At 31.5% G+C, this 17,634-nt stretch overlaps 3 protein-coding genes across 5 annotated transcripts; 2 read left to right on the top strand and 1 right to left on the bottom strand.

The window, feature by feature from the left end:
- The first annotated feature begins 609 nt into the window (after positions 1–609).
- Positions 610–10,739, top strand: mei-9 (DNA repair endonuclease XPF mei-9). Of its 2 annotated transcripts, none has more exons than XM_068776207.1 (15): positions 610–888; positions 966–1,118; positions 1,199–1,379; positions 1,526–1,638; positions 2,127–2,292; positions 2,548–2,684; positions 2,756–2,910; positions 5,279–5,733; positions 5,809–6,120; positions 6,828–6,924; positions 7,414–7,532; positions 9,040–9,213; positions 9,561–9,701; positions 9,923–10,117; positions 10,251–10,739. In XM_068776207.1, the coding sequence occupies exons 1-15, from the start codon at positions 740–742 to the stop codon at positions 10,407–10,409; spliced, it is 2,706 nt and encodes a 901-aa protein (XP_068632308.1). In that variant the 5' UTR covers positions 610–739; the 3' UTR covers positions 10,410–10,739. The 2 variants fall into 2 exon arrangements, with proteins under 2 accessions (XP_068632308.1, XP_068632309.1); XM_068776208.1 differs by having other exon boundaries at positions 1,005–1,118.
- Pcmt (Protein-L-isoaspartate (D-aspartate) O-methyltransferase) lies at positions 10,423–14,469 on the bottom strand. Of its 2 annotated transcripts, XM_068776209.1 has the most exons (7): positions 14,334–14,469; positions 14,027–14,163; positions 13,295–13,520; positions 12,644–12,729; positions 11,651–11,728; positions 11,053–11,140; positions 10,423–10,533 (listed from the first exon to the last, which is right to left on the bottom strand). In XM_068776209.1, the coding sequence occupies exons 1-7, from the start codon at positions 14,386–14,388 to the stop codon at positions 10,520–10,522; spliced, it is 684 nt and encodes a 227-aa protein (XP_068632310.1). In that variant the 5' UTR covers positions 14,389–14,469; the 3' UTR covers positions 10,423–10,519. The 2 variants fall into 2 exon arrangements, with proteins under 2 accessions (XP_068632310.1, XP_068632311.1); XM_068776210.1 differs by lacking the exons at positions 10,423–10,533; positions 11,053–11,140; positions 11,651–11,728 and adding an exon at positions 11,737–11,967.
- A 440-nt stretch (positions 14,470–14,909) lies between these two features.
- LOC137932998 (male-enhanced antigen 1) lies at positions 14,910–16,794 on the top strand. Its single transcript, XM_068776722.1, has 3 exons — positions 14,910–15,252; positions 15,650–15,784; positions 16,284–16,794. Exons 1-3 carry the CDS (start codon positions 15,043–15,045, stop codon positions 16,410–16,412), a joined length of 474 nt encoding a protein of 157 aa, XP_068632823.1. The 5' UTR covers positions 14,910–15,042; the 3' UTR covers positions 16,413–16,794.
- The last annotated feature ends 840 nt before the right edge of the window (positions 16,795–17,634 follow it).

A 17,634-nucleotide genomic window follows, 5' to 3' on the forward strand; every position in this document is an offset into this window, starting at 1 on the left:
TTCTGAGCGAATAATATTGGAACTCTAAACAATATATTTTTGTTACAGCTTATCACAAGAAGATTGTAGACGTAAAACGAAGACATTTAAACTGGATCTAACAACTGTTGAAAGACAATATTTGTTAACATTAACAATCTCTACTAAAGTAATTGTTAAATGAGTTTTACCCGTAACTTGGCATGTCAAAAACAGTACACAATTTGAAAGTAAAATATTAACTTTCAAAATTATTTAAAAATAAGATAAGGTTTTCAACACAACTCTTCTTGGGCAGACCTCAAAGAGTCATCTATACAATTTTTTTTGATCTCGTTGACAATCTACAAAAAATATTCTGCGTATATAAGTATGCTGCGTATATTTAATATTACAGTAATAAATGAAATATAAAAACAAAACTAATTTTAAAATTTTCAAAATTTGATAGTGTTTAAAAAAATCTAATTAGATATTCAAACATAAATTTTAATCTCGATTTTTCGATTATATCGAGATTAAAATTATCCATGTATCGATTATCATTTAAAAAGGATTTAATGTTTTTAGATGTCCACAGTTTTCTCCTTCCTCCTATGACATTTCAACTTTGTCCAAATAGATCACCGAGTGTCTGCGATTAAGTTCTGAATTAGAAATAAGTTAAAAAAAATTATTCACCAAACCATTATATTTGTATTGTAACTTTCTATATTCATTTAGAGTTAATTTAACTATCTGTAATATAAAATAAATAGTTATGGAACCTGATAACAAAATTATCGAAACAAACAATACCGATACCGCGGACGTTTCCTCTGAAAGCTTCGCTAAGTTTCCTTTACTTCCCTTTGAAAAGCAAATTCTTATGGATGGCCAAGAAAAAGATGGTCTTGTAATATTGGCAAAGTATGGTATACAAAATTATCACATTAAAAACGGCATTCAATACTAATTTTATTCTGAAATGATCACTTTATTTTTAGAGGAATTAATTACAATAATATATTGACTTACTTAATAAGTATTTACAAAGATCCCAGTAATTTGGTTTTAATCATTAATAGTCATGATGAAGAAGAAAAGTTATTTACGTCAAAATTTAACCTAACTTCACTTCCAAATAATGGAAATGAGAGGTGATATTATTATCAATTCTACTCAGTTTATTTTAGACAGCAATAGTTCGATGGTCATTTTTTTAAATTATCTCTTTCAGAGCTAAAACCTATTTGGAAGGGGGAGTTTTTTTCGTGTCAACTCGAATTTTAGTTGTTGATTTATTGAAGAATAGAGTTCCAATAGCTCACATCACTGGAATCATTGTTTTAAGAGCACATACTGTTTTGGAGTCATGTCAAGAGGCTTTTGTCCTTAGATTATATAGACAAAAAAATAAAGTGGGTATTACAAAGTTTTTCTATCTTTGTATCTATGTTTCTTTTCTTCATTCCATGTTTTTCTTTATTTGAAAAATAACTGATAACTGTTGTAAAATGAGAATTGTTGATATATATTACTCCTAACTGTATAATTTTACTTTTAGACAGGCTTTATTAAGGCCTTTTCCAATTCACCAATATCATTCACCTTTGGCTACCATCAAGTTGAAAAAGTTATGAGAGCTCTTTTTGTGACAGAGTTGTACTTATGGCCTAGGTAATTATTTATGGATGTTGCTTTGCATTAATTGTTTTTTTTTTAATTTTGGGCAAATGCTGTTTGACTATTAGCATTTACAGCATATTACAGTTTCAGGTGGTTAAGAGCTAAATGCACTAAACTATTTACTCTTACACTTTTGTTTAAAACCAAACGTTCTACAGAATATTGGCAATCTATAATATTATTCTATTTGATTTGAACCAGAGTTTTTTGAGAAATTTATCTTATAGATCAACCTATGTAAATCTCCTATGTAATTTTTTTTAATTAACTTGGAGGGAAAATTAAAGCATTGATGAGAAAAGCTCCAGTTTTACTAGTTTTAGTTTTATTATTTATGCAAGCATTTTATATAGCAAATAAAATAAAATTTAAGCTGATCTCTAGAAAAATAGACCACTTCTTCACTTTTAAATCATTTATTTTTATTAAATACAACTATACATTACTTAATACTTTTAAGTAATATCAAATATTTTTAGATTTCATGGTATCATCATAAAGAGCTTAAAAAATCGGCAAGCAGAAGTTGTAGAGCTACAAATTCCATTGACAGCTAAAGCAAATCATATACAAATGTGCCTCCTAGACATAATGAATTACACTGTTAAACAAATAAAAGGAATTAACAGAACACTGGATATGCAGGTTAGATGAATATTTAATAAATATAGTCATCAACAAGATTTTTCTTTTGTTTATATGTTTTATCACCATGGGTACCAAAATATAAATTAATTTTATTGTTTTTATATGTAACGGAGATAATGAGATTTTATTGTAAAAATATACTTATAAAGTGGATTATTTTATGTGGCAATAAAATTTATGAAAAATATTTCTTAAACTGCAATGATCATAACTTTATTTTTAATTACATGTCCTTTCACATTTCTTTTCAAGGAAATAACAACAGAAAATTGTATAACGAAAAAATTTCACAAAATACTACAATCACAGTTGGACTGTGTTTGGCATCAACTTAGCACCAGAACAAAAGAGTACATCCAAGACTTAAAAGTGTTAAGGAGTATGATAATGTGAGTAATAATCTAATCTCAGCAACATGATCCTACTTTCTAAATCAATTATATGGTAATGATAATTTTAGAAATTTAATTCATGATGATGCAGTAACATTCTATGCTCTAGTAAGTAAATATAGAACACCAGAGTATGCCAAGGTTAACTCTGGGTGGATACTACTGGATTCTGCAGAACAACTTTTTGGATTAGCCAGAGGCAGAGTTTATAACAGTAAAAATGGTAAATATTTATTATATATTAGTTGCTAAATTAGTAATTAGACAAAGTTTGCATTTATAATTTAAATTATCATAACATTGAAATAAATATTTTACTTAAAAAAAAAAAACTAATAATAAACATTAATGTGACAAACCTTTAATTTTTATTGCAGTGGATGTTTATTGTTTATTAGTTTAGTTTATTTTATTAGTTAGGTACTTTAATAATGTGTGAAAGTTTTGTTGGATTTATTTAATATATCATCAAAAGGACAACATTATTTATTAATATATAAAAATGTAATATTCTGACTTCTTACAAATAGTTTATATAGACATCATTAATAAATCTCTTTGGCTGTATGGTTTAGAACAGTGATTCCTAAAGTGGTCTATATCGACCCCTAGGGGTCTATGACAACCTGCTAAGGGGTCTACGTCAGCGAAAAAAATTTAGGGGTCCACGATAGCGGATCTCAACACATACACTGATAGTACCTATTTATTTACATCATACTATCATATAATATCAAAACATTTACATTATTTATAAAAGAACGTATGAAGTAAAAAAATATTATATATGTTTATAAAATTGTGTAAGTTGTAGGATGTTGGTATTCGCTTTGTGGTCGCAATACATTTTGAACTTATAAAAACCTGATAGTCGCAGCCTTCAGCCCTCAGAGCTTCGCTATCTTGCACTGACTTGTTCAATTCGTCACTCTATAAATACGAATGTGGGACAAACAATAAATTTGCAGGAAATCAATATCAGGTAAGTAGGGCGTCTACCCAACACGGAAAAAACATGGCAAGGGGTCTACGACACAAAAAAGTTTGGGGAACTCTGGTTCAGATGATATTAAAATGAATTGCATTTGATTAATGTTATGGTGGTATCCGATTTACGCTTTGCGCAGTTTCATTGAAGTTGAGCTCACGGGGACAGAGGTCCGTGAGCTAAAAATTTATTCTTGATGATCATATTCCAGTTACATAGATGACGTTCGCACGGTGAGGAACATTGCCGGTGCAAGTGTATAGAATAATGAATTAAGTGTTATATAGGTTTGCGTAGTGAAGACTACACAGTAGTCGAGAGCGGTACGGGATTCTCCTAACCATCGCTTAAACGCGGGTAAAGCGGACGCGCTCGCTGCTCTCGTGTGTACGAGAGTGAAGAGAAGCGCTCCGATGAACCGGAGGCTGTGCGGAGCTTTGCGGCCAAAATAGCTGCCTCATCGAGGTCTATTTTGGAGAGACATTGCGCGAGGTCTTTAAGCTCCTCGGAAGTAGAGGGATATCCGGCTTTGGCTAATCTGAAGAGGCTGCCGATGATGCAGTTTTGGTAAGAGAAGGCTTGCCTCTCGGACAGAGAGACAGCTTAGGCTCGTGTCGCCGGAGGCGGGGGATATGAGAAAGGTGTCGAAACGGGCTTCGAAACTTTTACCACGGGAGCGTAAGGGATCTGAGTGGCATCGTCTCTAGAAGGTTCGAAGGAATGGGGGCGACCCGTGCTACGCCTTTTGGGCGACTTGTGGCAGACCCTTTAATTTGCGGGGTGGCTCTCGCTCTTGCTTACACTCCTACAGAGGACGCACGAAGGCAGTTCCTCTGTAATCGCGGGGCGAGCGCAGAGGCGCGAAAAGTTATTGCGGGGGGAATGCTCGTACAGTTGGCACCGGTAACATTTGCATTCCTGTGCGAGGCTTCAAAGGATACTCCAGAAAGGGAACAGACATCTTTAAGTTTGAAGTTTTTCTTCCCCGCTGGGGAGAGTACCGGCGTTGCCATAATAAGTAGCATGGGATTTTTAGGGCGCAGGGATGACTTGCGCTTTGCATCAATTAAGATGAAGACCATTAATTCTAAGGAAAGGCCACCAAGGACGACCCTCAGACGTATTTCTTCGGGAAGAGCGTACGTGTGGTAGAAGATGCCTTCCTCTCGTAGAAAACGTGTAAGAGGATGTTAGTCATTGACAGTCTTGGGACTGATCATTATGCCTTAGCTGGTTTTATAAGTCGTTTGTTGTCTTTACACGGAGGTGTAAGAAACCTAAGCATAATTGCAAGTCAGCAATAACGGTGGCGAAAAAGTCATGAGACATGTCCGTACGCTCCAAGGACCGAACTCGCAACGTCCTGATACCCCTCAACCATTAAAATGGATACTAATAAAAAAAGTAAAATATTGTTTCGTGTTATTCGATTTATTGTTATATTTTACCTCTAAAAATAAAAAAATGCAACAGGGAATTTTGATGTCAAAGATGGATCTCGCTCCAGAACCTATGTAATACAGGCCTAAAACTATTTAAAATTTTCATATGATATGCAAAGAAACTTATCCCTCATTATGTTTGCCGTTTTTAATATTTCCAGAGTTTGACCCGGAGCCGTGTCCAAAGTGGAAATGTCTAAGTGAGCTCTTGTTACAAGAAATACCTGAAGAAACAAAAAAGAAAAATGTAGGATTACACTGTACAAAAGTGTTAATCCTCTGTCAAGATAATAAAACTTGTTGTCAACTAAATAACTACCTCATTATGGGTGCAAACAAATATTTATTGTATACGGCTTTAAGAAGGGACCTGACAGTAAATACAGTTTCCACTAAATACAAAACATTTAAGAAATCTCTTCCGACTAACTCGGAAAAAGACATGCAGAAATGTGATTTACTAAGTACAATAAATGAAAATACAAAGAATGAAGTAAATGATGAAAGTGACAATGCCGAAGAAACAAATAAATCAAATTATGTCTTGACATTAAGCCAGTTTCATGACAAACAAACATCATCTGCAGACCAGAGTTTCTTTGAGCCTATATCTCAGGTACCATTGTTATATGTTGATAGGTTATTTAATAATTTTCAACACTTCATTCTCTTCCTTTATTATTTGTTGCAGTTAGATGATTTGAATATTACACAAATCGAAGCAGAAAAACCAATAATTTGTATTCAATCATTCAAACAAAATGGCAATATTTTCTCCCTGGAGCGAACCCTTGAAACATTGCGACCAGAATACATTATACTTTATCATAGTGACATGGCAGCTGTCAGACAAATCGAATTGTATGAATGCAGAAAGAAACCAGAAGAATCAAAATCTATGGTATATTTTATAATACATGATAAGACTGTTGAAGAACAAGCATACCTAACTTCATTAAAAAGAGAAAAACAGGCCTTTGAACTATTAATCGAAACTAAAAGTGTAAGTGAATACATATTACTGTTCAGCTATTAATTAACACATTAAATTCTAAACCTTATATATGAGGAAATGGAATCATTAAAATAAATATGCAGGACTACAAAATAACTAATTTATTCTATTCTAAGTATACCCAACTCTTTGTTTTCCTCATTTTTACCTTAGATACGTTCCCTAGAAAAGCGTGCAAAGAAATCGTGTTAAAAATACATGTAACACACAACAATGGTAAATTGGGGACTTTAACGTCTTTAAAAAATCATTTAAGGTATATTATTAAAAAAATGAAAGGAGTCGAATCGAATCCGTATTCGACAAGTATTTAAAAAACGAAAACAATTCATTTTTATTACGAAAAAAATAAATAAATAAAATACAGTGAAAATTGATTCTATAATTACAAAACATACATGACTACAAATAAAAATCAATTTTGCAAATATTCATCACTACATGATAATAAGCGTGCAGATTTATTATAGACTGCACTAAAACTGCGAGTTTTGGTATTTTCCCAATTATATTTTGTTGCTGTTTTGTTAAGTTTCTGTGAGCACTGTTAATCTTAGATTTAAATATATTTTTAGAGATTTTTGCTGGAAGAAAACATTTGTGTATTTATTCATATTGGTGAAACGTGATATTTAAAAAAGTGTATTATAGAATTTACGTACAAAAAAAAAAAAACATTTATGTTATTTTTATAGGTAATGGTTGTACCTTCATATCAAGATGGAAAAACCGATGAATACTTTAATCTCAATGTCCAGGAAGAAGAAAATACAACAGATTCTCGAAAAGCAGGTAAATCTATTTTTTTTAAAAATAGACAAAATTGTTTAGAAATCAACAAGTTGACTTAAATGTATAACAATTGAACTATTAAGTTTAAGTTAATATTTAAGACGTAACATAGAACTTATCTAGATAATTATTTGTATATTAATAAGGAAAATATAACACAAGTTTTACCGTACAATTTTAAGAATAAGTGAGCATATCTCGAGGATACGTTTTATGTGTAAGAGTTATTTGGTTAATCAAGATTGCATCCTGTAAAGTTCCGATTTAGTACTAATGCAGGGTCGCTATTTCTCGTTCAATGGCAGAACTTAAAATGTTACGGTGCCATATTATTTGAAAGTGACCACAAACTTCGTGATATGTTAGATTTTGAATTTAAAAGATCTGTGTAACACTAAAATTAGCAAGGCATAGGACTTGACATTAGATGAGTACTATGCCTGAAACCTTCTTTTTATGGAATAAAAATATATAAATATGTATTTTAAGGAGGACAAAACCAAAACAGTGAGAAGCCTTTAGTTGTGGTGGATATGAGAGAGTTTCGCTCCGATTTACCAGCTCTGCTCCATAAGAAAGGTATCAATATAGAACCAGTTACCATCACAGTGAGTATAATTGATTTTATATCGATATAACGTGTAATAATCGTTGTTATTTATATGATTCGAAATCCTACTCAGAATGTTAAAATTGTTCCATATTTATCCACATCATAAACTTTAAATATATATGCAGGATGTCAGCCGTGTCACCATCTCTTAATTGGACTGGATTTTTATTATTTTGGATGCATAAAGAAGCTATTTTGATATATCAATATTTTTAATTATTGCTGGTGAATAAAGTGGAAAGTAATATGTTTCAAAGAAAATAATTAGGCATTTTCCCAAATTAACATCTTTCCTAAAGCCTACACACAGTTGGTTCTTAAAGTAAACACCCCTAAAAATGAAACAATAAATTTTAATGTGCTAAACCATATAGACCGCAGTTTTCCTTGGTGTTATGATTAATTCTAAACTTCAATGCAACCCTTACATTGAATAATTATTGTAGTCAGGCTATGTGCTGCAACTTATGCTATCTGTCTTTAATAATAAAAATAACAATATTAAAAATAACAAAGAATTGATTATATGAAACTACACCCACATAAGACAGCGCGGACCACACGAAGCGGACGGACATCTGGTAAACAATTGAATGACGATTTGTCTATTAGAAAAAAAATGTAGTCTCTAGGAATTATTTTCATCATTGCAGCAACATAACGATAGCCATATACAAAGAAATAACCATAATCGTATAAACACAGCCTTCTACATTTTATCTCAAAGAGGTAACAAATGCAATCATGAATCATCACAGTCCCTGGACTTATTATTATATGATGGCTAATCGGACAGACTTTAGTTGTATCAACAGCATAATGTTCTGTGGGTTCGTGCTTTAGGGTAGAGGTGCATAGATCTTCTTGGAAAAACGGTTTAAAGAAATTAATACTCTTACCGTGGTCTCACAAAATATTTATGATAACATTTTGTACGTGTACAATAGCATAAATTCTAAAAATAAGGGACGTCCATAGCATATTTACATGGCACCGTGAAAAACTGGCTATACCAACATTTCGGTTAGTAAAAATCTTTAATTCATTTGTTATAAACTGAATCGAAATTTTTAATAAAATTCCGCAAGTTTATTGGACTACAGTTCATAAAGTCTTAAACGCATTTAATACATAAGTAAATTCTCGGAATAGGCGTATTGTTAAATAAACAAATATTTAAATTACAATTATTAGCAATGATATTGCTTGATTATTTTGTTTTCATTTACACTATATCTGACAGAAAGTGCATGTGCATAAATTGTTAAACTTGTTGTTTTGGAGTTTCTTTCTGCTTCTTCTCACAACAACACTTTGCGAAGCGAAAGAGAAGTAGAAAATAAAATGATTTAAAAAAAAAGTTGACCTATATGAGTACTGTTGTTCCAATATAAAATAAATTAATCTAAGTTTTTCACATCTTTATGGGATGTGATAAGTGCCTTTAAGCGATTGATGACTTTGCTATTAAATTTTAAGTAACACAATGAACATTAATGTAGATTGGTGATTACATACTTACGCCCGACATTTGCGTGGAACGGAAGTCGATTTCGGACTTGATCGGCTCGCTCAACTCGGGCCGGCTGTACACGCAATGCACTCAGATGTGCCGCAACTATAGCCGCTCGATGCTGCTCATCGAGTTCGACCAAAACAAACCTTTTAATTTACAGGTGAGTACAATTTCCTGGGTCGTAAGTTCGATTCCCAGTTGATGGTACATCTTGTGTGAATCATACGGACTACCGTACTACTCCTTTTATTAAAATTTACATACTCTTTTACAAAATATTAATTAAGTCATGTTTGTATATCGGTGCAAATAGAGGTCTTTCATTATGAACCCAAATTTCCTTTCGAACCGACTACCGCTCTCAAGAAAAGCTCTAGCGATGATTAAGGGGACCTAATTTAATAGAATTCAATTTTCTACAGATCTAATAATCTTATTAATAAAACAAAAACATGTATTAAAAGAAATTTAATAAAATATCTACCTAAAGAAATTTGTTGTTGCTAGGGTAATTTCGTGGTATCAACCGATCTATCTGGCGCAGAAATTCAACAGAAGCTGCAATTGTTAACAATTCATTTTCCGAGACTGAAGCTCGTGTGGTCGCCCAGTCCATATGCCACAGCAGAGCTCTTCTATGAACTAAAGGTAATTTCACTTTCTGTATACTACTGTTTATTCTATATAGCTCTTCCCCGAAATACCCTCATTAGCGTTCTTTTGGACACAGCTAATGCGATATAGCAATTTATGTAGGCCACATTTTTATTATAGTCATTGGAGAATTAATTAACACTGTATTAAAAAGTTCGTTACATTGTTTGAAGCCAAATTAAAATAAAATATTTTTCTTGCTTATCGAATTATAGCAAGGAAGAAAAAATCCCAACGTAGAAGAAGCTATAGCTCTGAGTGGAGAGAACACTGCAGATGATATGTGCTACGAAAGGTACAACGTTTTGGTCCATGACTTTGTGCAGAAACTACCTGGCATCACAACTAAAAATATAGCGAGGATTATGAACAGGGGCAAATCTTTAGATCATTTAATAACGCTCAGCAAGGTAACTGGATGTTGATTTAGAGTTATTTACATTTAGTAAACGCATTAACAAACTGTGTGTACAAAGGGCCTATGGCCGTGTCAATGCTAGTGTATAGGAATTTCTCTCAATCCATCTTACAACTTTTTTACAGGACGAATTAATACGTATTTTAGAAAATAAAAACGAAGCAGAGATATTACACGGCATATTACATTACAAGCAAAAACCAGAGTCGAGCAGAGAAGATAAGCCTTATGGGAAGAAAAAGTTTACAGGAAAGTTATTTAAGAGCAAAAGTTATAAACAATAAAACACAATTGTAATATATTTACCATTTTTATTATTATTGAGGAATCAGATTAGGATAAAAATTTGTATAGTGTTAGCTAAAATATTAAATAATCAGTCAAGTAATCGATTTTAGCGCCAAGTACCTAAAACAATAATGATAATGAGGTCTACTAAATATATAGACGCAGATAAACAAACTTTACTGGTACAGTGAAAAAAACGTATAATAATTCTCAAACAGGAAATACAGGCAAACCACTTACAGTGATTATATGATACACCCTTATTTTATTAAAACAGACCGAAAAGTAATGACATTTAACATGAACTCTTCCATCTCTGTTTTTTTTTTAATTTTATAAGCATTTTATAATGTTGGTATTTATTACCATTAACACTTTACAATGTTTTTATTGAACGAAATTAGTCAAAAATAATTGCAAGAAAAACCTATTGAAGGGAATAAAAACAGTATTATGAATTTATTATTAAATGTCTACATTAAACGCGTCATTAATGTAAGTTTTGTTTTAATTCTTTGACGGATTACTATCAGTGATTGAACGAATACCGTAAGCGTTTAATTAAACAATAAATGAAAGCCGTTGCTAAAGTCAATATGAGCAGTCCATAAAAGAACGTGCCAAACGATAGTCACTCACGATATTGATGGTTTTTATCGGTTAGCGGTACATAGATTACACTCATCAGTTTCTTAATGGTTGTGGTGCCGTCAGCCGCTTTGTCCACCTAAAAACGAAAAAAATACATTTGTTTGTGACCAAAAACAAAAAATATAATATAAAACATACAAATTTTCGTAAATGCATAATTGTTACCATTACTATTGCATGTCTAATTACACACGAGTACTTCTTAAATGAAGGTATTCTATCTACATATTTGGAGAATGCGGGAGAACTGTTAATCAACTTGTTCAATGTACGCGGCAGATACATTTTCAAATAGTGAAATCGAATGATGCGGTAAAATAATAACGTATATTTAAGATCCAATACAAACCAGCCCTCGACTTTCGGACAACTTGCCGTTTCGCACTTTTTTTTTTTAAGACCATCATGGCCAAGTGCCATAGATGCCAGACATAAAGTGGTTGTATTCAAGTAGCTTTTTACAAATTTATAAAGGAAATATCCAAAAGCAATTAATTAATAATTTACTACAAAGTTCTTTGCCCATCATTATAATTTAATTTTAAATTATTTACTTATATATGTTAATCTAAAAACGATATTATACCTGAGTAAGATGTTGCTCCCCGCCCTCTGGTCCAACAGGCACAATAAGCCGACCTCCGGGTTTCAGCTGATCTACTAACTGATGCAAAACAATTGAAACAATTGTAGCATAGCATATATTGTTCTTCTATGTTATACTTTTTGACGTTATATGTAATTTTAGCTGACTCTGCGAACTTTTTTCCGACTAACAGTGGATGGTGAAGTTAAATACGTATTTTAAAATTGACACAGTTTGTAGGTTTAATTTGTCAATACGATTTATAATAATAATCGAAGAAACGCTGTATCACTCGAACGAACGTATCGACCGGCCATCTACAATTTTAATGTTTTGCGTTATTCTCAAAACAAACCATAGATGTCATGTGAATTGTAGATTGCGTTTTGTCATACCGTTTATACGAGTGTTTCCCAACCTTTATTGAGCAATGACCTACTTTAGCCTTTCTAAACTCTTAGGCACCCCTTGTTATATTCATAATTATTTAAGAATTTGCTTTTCACTTTAAATTTGGCACCGAAATCTAACATTGAATTTAAATCGACCGAAGCTAAGGGGTTATGCTCGTGTCTAGTCCATTTTCCAATTGCTCCTTTAAAAATCAAATTGCCGGCCAGTGGGACGAGCGCCCCGCGCTGGATAACATTGGTTTATAGAAATGAACGCTAGACTGACTTTCTGACTGATGTTTTTTTTTAATGATATTTTTATGAATGACTATCATATTACAATACTAATTATTCTTTTTAGGGTGAAGAGAAATCCAAAAAATTGGTAAATCCTAAAAATTGTTTCTAATTAACATGACTTTGTTTTATAAACAAAAGATAGCGAAGAAATAGATAAAGAGCATTTCTATAATAATAAATTCAATTCAATAATCCACAAAAGTCTATTTTGATAGAACATTCTTCTGACAAATCGAAAAATAACTTTTTCAAACCTCTAATAACTAGGTAGTTAAATAAAATAATATTACATATAACTCACAGCTTGTGGTAATGTAGGTGCTGCTGCCCCAACATGAATGGCATTATATGGTGCATCATCTGAATATCCTAAACGACCATCACCAACTGATAAAAAAATGTTATTATAAAAGTAAAATTTACTATACTGACTGTTATATAGTTTCTTTAAAGTGTTAGTAGTTATAGACAAAATGAAACATTTCTATTACTCTTTAAAGGCAGTCTCTACCAATAATTTATTCCTCTATTAAGTATTTCTCTTCATATGTCTGTTTTGATAATGTTACCAGAGATAATGAGAATAAAGGGGATTTATTGCATAATCAATAATAGCAAAATAAAGTATGATAAAATGGACTAATGTCAAATATCATTAGTACATATGGCAAATTTCACCTCTTAATTTTTTTTGAAGAGAGGTGGTAATAAAGCCTGCAATACTTGTTACATAGCAAATATCTAGACTAATGGGAGTTAAAAGTATTTTTTAAGATATTTCTTTATTTATTTGTAAACGCTTTTATACTGATTTTACTAAGGTATAAAAGAAAATAACATTAATGTATTTAACAATTGATAATTATTGAAAAATGTGGTGTAAGGCATATTTTTAATTCAACAAGTGTTTTTAAGTAACTTATAATCAACAGTCCAATAGAAATGTACTTACCAATCAGTTTAATTCTTCCAGATTTTAGTAAATCTGGATTACCATTCTTGATGTTTTTGGTAGCAAGTTGAACAAGTTCTGGGATATGATCAATGCCGACTACTGAGCCATTTTCACCTAGCATAATTGCCATACAAGCAGTTAAATAACCGGAGCCTGATCCCACATCTAAAGCTTTCTCACCAGGAACTAATTGTTTATGTAATCTTTCTAAGGCATGGGCATGCTATAAATAATAAATAAAATAAAAAAAAAATTCAAAACTTTTTCCATCATTATAAGGTTTTTATATGCTTAAATGATTAATTGGTTCTTAAACAATAGACAGTATTTCTCTATGTTGGGTTATACTCTTATACAATAATAGGTTATACTTTGTTGAATAAAATTTTAAAACTACATTTATAATTTGATTTAAACAAATTACACATGTAAATTATCATGATTTACTATGATTAATTAATATAATAATCCATAAAAAATGTTTGTTTACAAATTATTTACAAATGGTCTACTAAAATTGCATCTGTACTCTAATTTCTTAACACTATACTATTGTAGATATCTAATATATACAGCAATGATTAACTTTTTACGAAAATATAATTATAAAAATCCAAGTTATCTTTAAGTTTGCTTATATTTGTTAATAAATTTTAACGATATTAATTATTTAAATGTTTGAAGTTCTATTAGAATGAACTGAATAAATTGAAAATAGTGCAATCTCACCATATGTGGAGCACTAATAGTAGCTGAATATCCAATAGACTGCGGAGAGTCTTGGTAAGGAGCATAAGGGCAATAACTCTTGCGATCTACTGCGATCATAGCGTTTTCTACCGCGGCAGTTTTAATAATTCCATTAGCTGAAAAGGTATATTAAAAATAATCTTATTCAATTTATTATATTTTAACTAAAAAAGGTTAATAATTGATTTTTAGATGAAACGGTAGGTTCACGAAATTCAAGATATAAACAGACCTACGCAACCGAATACGCAATACTAATATTACGAAATCCAAATATTAGGCCCACCTCGAAGATTTCGCACCATATCAGCATTATTTACACCGTGACTTCTCCACGCCATTATCGTTGCTAAAGTTGAGACTAAAATTAAAGAAAAATTACGCCATAAAGACCGAATTTTTGCGGTTTTTATTTTACAAAGGGTAAATATAACAATAGATTTCACCAAGCAAAGGTAGTCACTGTCTGCCGACTGTCAAAGTCAATGTAGCCAATAAGTATAGATAATAAAATTTTGCATTTGTTAGTTTCTTTACTGTAATGGAACAGGTTATAAAGTAGTAATGAAGACCTTTCTGAAAAGTTATCAGTATTTTTTAACCTAACTAGTTTTAAATAGTCGTTTTTAACTTACTTTACAATAATATTAAAAACATTGTTTTTTATTTTAAGTTTGTATTTTTGATGTTTTTTAAAAATTTGTATTACTTAAAAAACTGGAGTACGTAATATTTTTTTGAACATTCTATTCTTAATGGATAACTAACTTTAAAAGTAGATGAAAAGGGAAATAAAGGAACCACTAACTATAAAGAAATTATAACAAAAATGTTTTGTTTTTTATAAACACTGAGCCCAAAGTTCAATTTTATTCCATCCTAATGCTGTGGAAATTTTTTTATACATAGTATCTATGCCATTTGTTTAGTTTTCTGGAAAACTTGTTATTCCTTCATATTTATTTGATTCATACGTATTTTATTTAAATAATTTTATGGTAAAAGAAATTGAAATGGTTTGTGATGGTCCAGATCCACCGGAAAATTCTCCAAACAGTTTGACTCCACCTCCTAGGCATAATCTTCTTAATGGTAATCACAATGAAGAGAGTGATGATGAAATTGAATATTTTGGATACCAACCCCTCCCTCAAGGACCAAATGGATCAGTCATGGATTTAAATGAAAGTGATGATGATGTAGAGGTAATTGTAGTGTGTGAATTTACTTAAGATTTGATGTGAACTCAAATACTTGTTTAAGTTGATATCTAAGTTGTGGCTTTTTATTTTCCAGTGGTCGCTTTTCAATAAATTTTAATATATGTTCTAGTCTTTACATATAAACTATCATATCTGATTTATTATGATTTTTGATTTATTACTATTTTGTTTTTTTATTTCGATTATAATATCTGCTGTGTGCCAAAAGACCACAGATATTTTATAAAAGTATCCCCTCAGGGATGCTCCCTTTATACTAGAATATGGGAAGTAACTTAGTTGGAATAGTCCACAACTAAGAAAATGGAATTTACATCAAATCCATCAAAAACATCAAAAAGTAAGACATTTTATTATAATATTATTGTCATATTTTCAGAACTCAGATGAGCAACAAGCACCAACACAAGATGTACCTGCCATAGAACCAATAGAAAATGCACTTGTTAGAGAAGTGTGGAGTGCTCCAAGAACTTCAGATCCCATACAAATGGATAATGAAAGAGTGCAACAGGTAATGAACCCAGAAAATTTAACATGATTATGAAATACATTATATTCTTTTTATGGAGCTAATATATAATAGACTGTAAAGTCAATCACTTTCCAAAGAAATACATAGTAATGTATGTTAGTTGTAGAAATTTTCTTGATAATCCAATAACACTAACTAATTACAATAATGTTACTCAAGAAGGATCTGCTTAAGCAATTTAAGAGTTGCAAAGCTTCCTAATCCAGTAAAATAACACAAAACAACTCAAACTTAGCCCAACCATTTTCAGTGCTTTGCCATCTTAAAACCTGCAAAACTGTCCTGTCATGAGTGTGTATCAGTGACAAAATCTGATTTTTCTTCTACATTCTCTACAGTAGATTGGGAATTTTTTTATTGTCAATGTAGAGTTCATTTTAGAGTACGTAACAATTTTTAATGAAGTCATGACAACTTTTGCTGTTCTTGTATATTGTTTATATGTAATTTGTAAATTCTAAGTGCATACTATTTATAGGTGATGTCTGCTATGGCGAATTTCGCATTACCAGAGACTTCGATACCAGAGTGGGCACAAAGTATATCGGAAGATCAATGGAAGCAAACTCTTAATGATAGATTAGAGCTGTTAAGGAACAACAGATAATTCACCTTTTTATAATTATTTTTAAAGATATATTAAGTTATCCAAGTGTTATAAAGAAAGTTGTTGTAAAAGGCAATAGGTTACTTTTCAAATGTATAAGTTTTCACTAAAACAAAAATAAAATTATTTACAACATCCTTCTAGGATTGTAATTTCAGGCACAATGTTTGAAAAGTTAATAGATAAAAGTTTTGCTCTTAATTAACAAAGTATCGAAAGAAAATTAAAACTTCTTTTGAAATGCTTATTTTTGAGGAGAAATAATAAAATTTAAAATTATTGTGTATAAAATCTTTAGTATATTCCATTGATTTGACAAACACAAATATGGAGACAGATTAAATAAAAATTGTTTATTCAAGTAAAACTTTAAATATTTCATTCCATATACAAAAATTTCAAAAGAAAAAGGATTTTGGTAAAATTAATAATTCTGTAAAATTAATAACTCTTAGAATAAAAATATGTATGCTGTATTCCTAGAACATGTATGTAATGAATATTCAGCTTCCTTCTTTCTGGCATGCTGAAGGCTAAGTTTTAAAAAAAAATTAAATAGTCTATTAAAATTTTTATGGTCTTCTGATCATTCCAAACGCTTTGATTAAGAGCACTTCATTTATATAAGGATTTCATGAGCCTAATGTTGTTTACTAAGTGTGGATTACGTGATTGATTAGTATGTGTGTTTGAGACAGATGAGGCCATTATGAACATAAATATCAACTTATAAGTGTTACAATTAAGGGTGAGCAAAACATAGCAATGGAGGAATATTGACTATTCACACACAATTTCGTAATTACGCGACCACCCAATTATAACTTCGCGAACAAGCTAAATGTTTGCACTACGAACACTGCTGCCCAAATGGTATTTGCAGACTCCTCGGATATGGAGTGGCAGGGTGCAGAGTGCGCCTAGCCTAAGACCTCTTTTAAAGTAGGGAAGCTCGAGGGCTCCCTAGGGAGCCTTGGCTTGGGTCGCTACATATTACTATTATAACGGATTGGCCGCCGTGCATCTTTCCGTGTAGTGACCAAGCTCAAGGACATCGGCTTGGGCTGTAACTCGTCGATAATTCCCGCTTAACATTCCGACCCTATGGCGCCCGAGAGAGCCGAACTGGTAACATGTCGACTATCGTTACGTTGGCGCCTTGTATCACTGACAAGAGATCAGACAAAAACTCCCCGCCTTCATCGAGACCCCCTCTTAGATA

This window comes from Battus philenor, unplaced genomic scaffold, assembly GCF_028537555.1.
Source record: "Battus philenor isolate CCGP_79_NKW_IND1 unplaced genomic scaffold, ilBatPhil1.0.hap1 SCAF_12, whole genome shotgun sequence".
Classification (NCBI taxonomy): Eukaryota; Metazoa; Arthropoda; class Insecta; order Lepidoptera; family Papilionidae; genus Battus; species Battus philenor.

What these genes read in the sequence shown, in the direction of transcription:
- mei-9 (XM_068776207.1), top strand. Translation starts at nt 740, where the DNA reads ATGGAACCTGATAACAAAATTATCGAAACAAACAATACCGATACCGCG. An exon ending in TATTAATCGAAACTAAAAGT is followed by an intron (nt 6,121 to 6,827) that starts GTAAGTGAATAC and finishes TTATTTTTATAG; the next exon opens with GTAATGGTTGTACCTTCATA. An exon ending in AACAGATTCTCGAAAAGCAG is followed by an intron (nt 6,925 to 7,413) that starts GTAAATCTATTT and finishes ATGTATTTTAAG; the next exon opens with GAGGACAAAACCAAAACAGT.
- Pcmt (XM_068776209.1), bottom strand. Translation starts at nt 14,388, where the DNA reads ATGGCGTGGAGAAGTCACGGTGTAAATAATGCTGATATGGTGCGAAAT. An exon ending in CTATTAGTGCTCCACATATG is followed by an intron (nt 13,521 to 14,026) that starts GTGAGATTGCAC and finishes TATTATTTATAG; the next exon opens with CATGCCCATGCCTTAGAAAG. An exon ending in TGGAAGAATTAAACTGATTG is followed by an intron (nt 12,730 to 13,294) that starts GTAAGTACATTT and finishes TTTTTTTATCAG; the next exon opens with TTGGTGATGGTCGTTTAGGA.
- LOC137932998 (XM_068776722.1), top strand. Translation starts at nt 15,043, where the DNA reads ATGGTAAAAGAAATTGAAATGGTTTGTGATGGTCCAGATCCACCGGAA. An exon ending in AAAGTGATGATGATGTAGAG is followed by an intron (nt 15,253 to 15,649) that starts GTAATTGTAGTG and finishes TCATATTTTCAG; the next exon opens with AACTCAGATGAGCAACAAGC. An exon ending in ATAATGAAAGAGTGCAACAG is followed by an intron (nt 15,785 to 16,283) that starts GTAATGAACCCA and finishes TACTATTTATAG; the next exon opens with GTGATGTCTGCTATGGCGAA.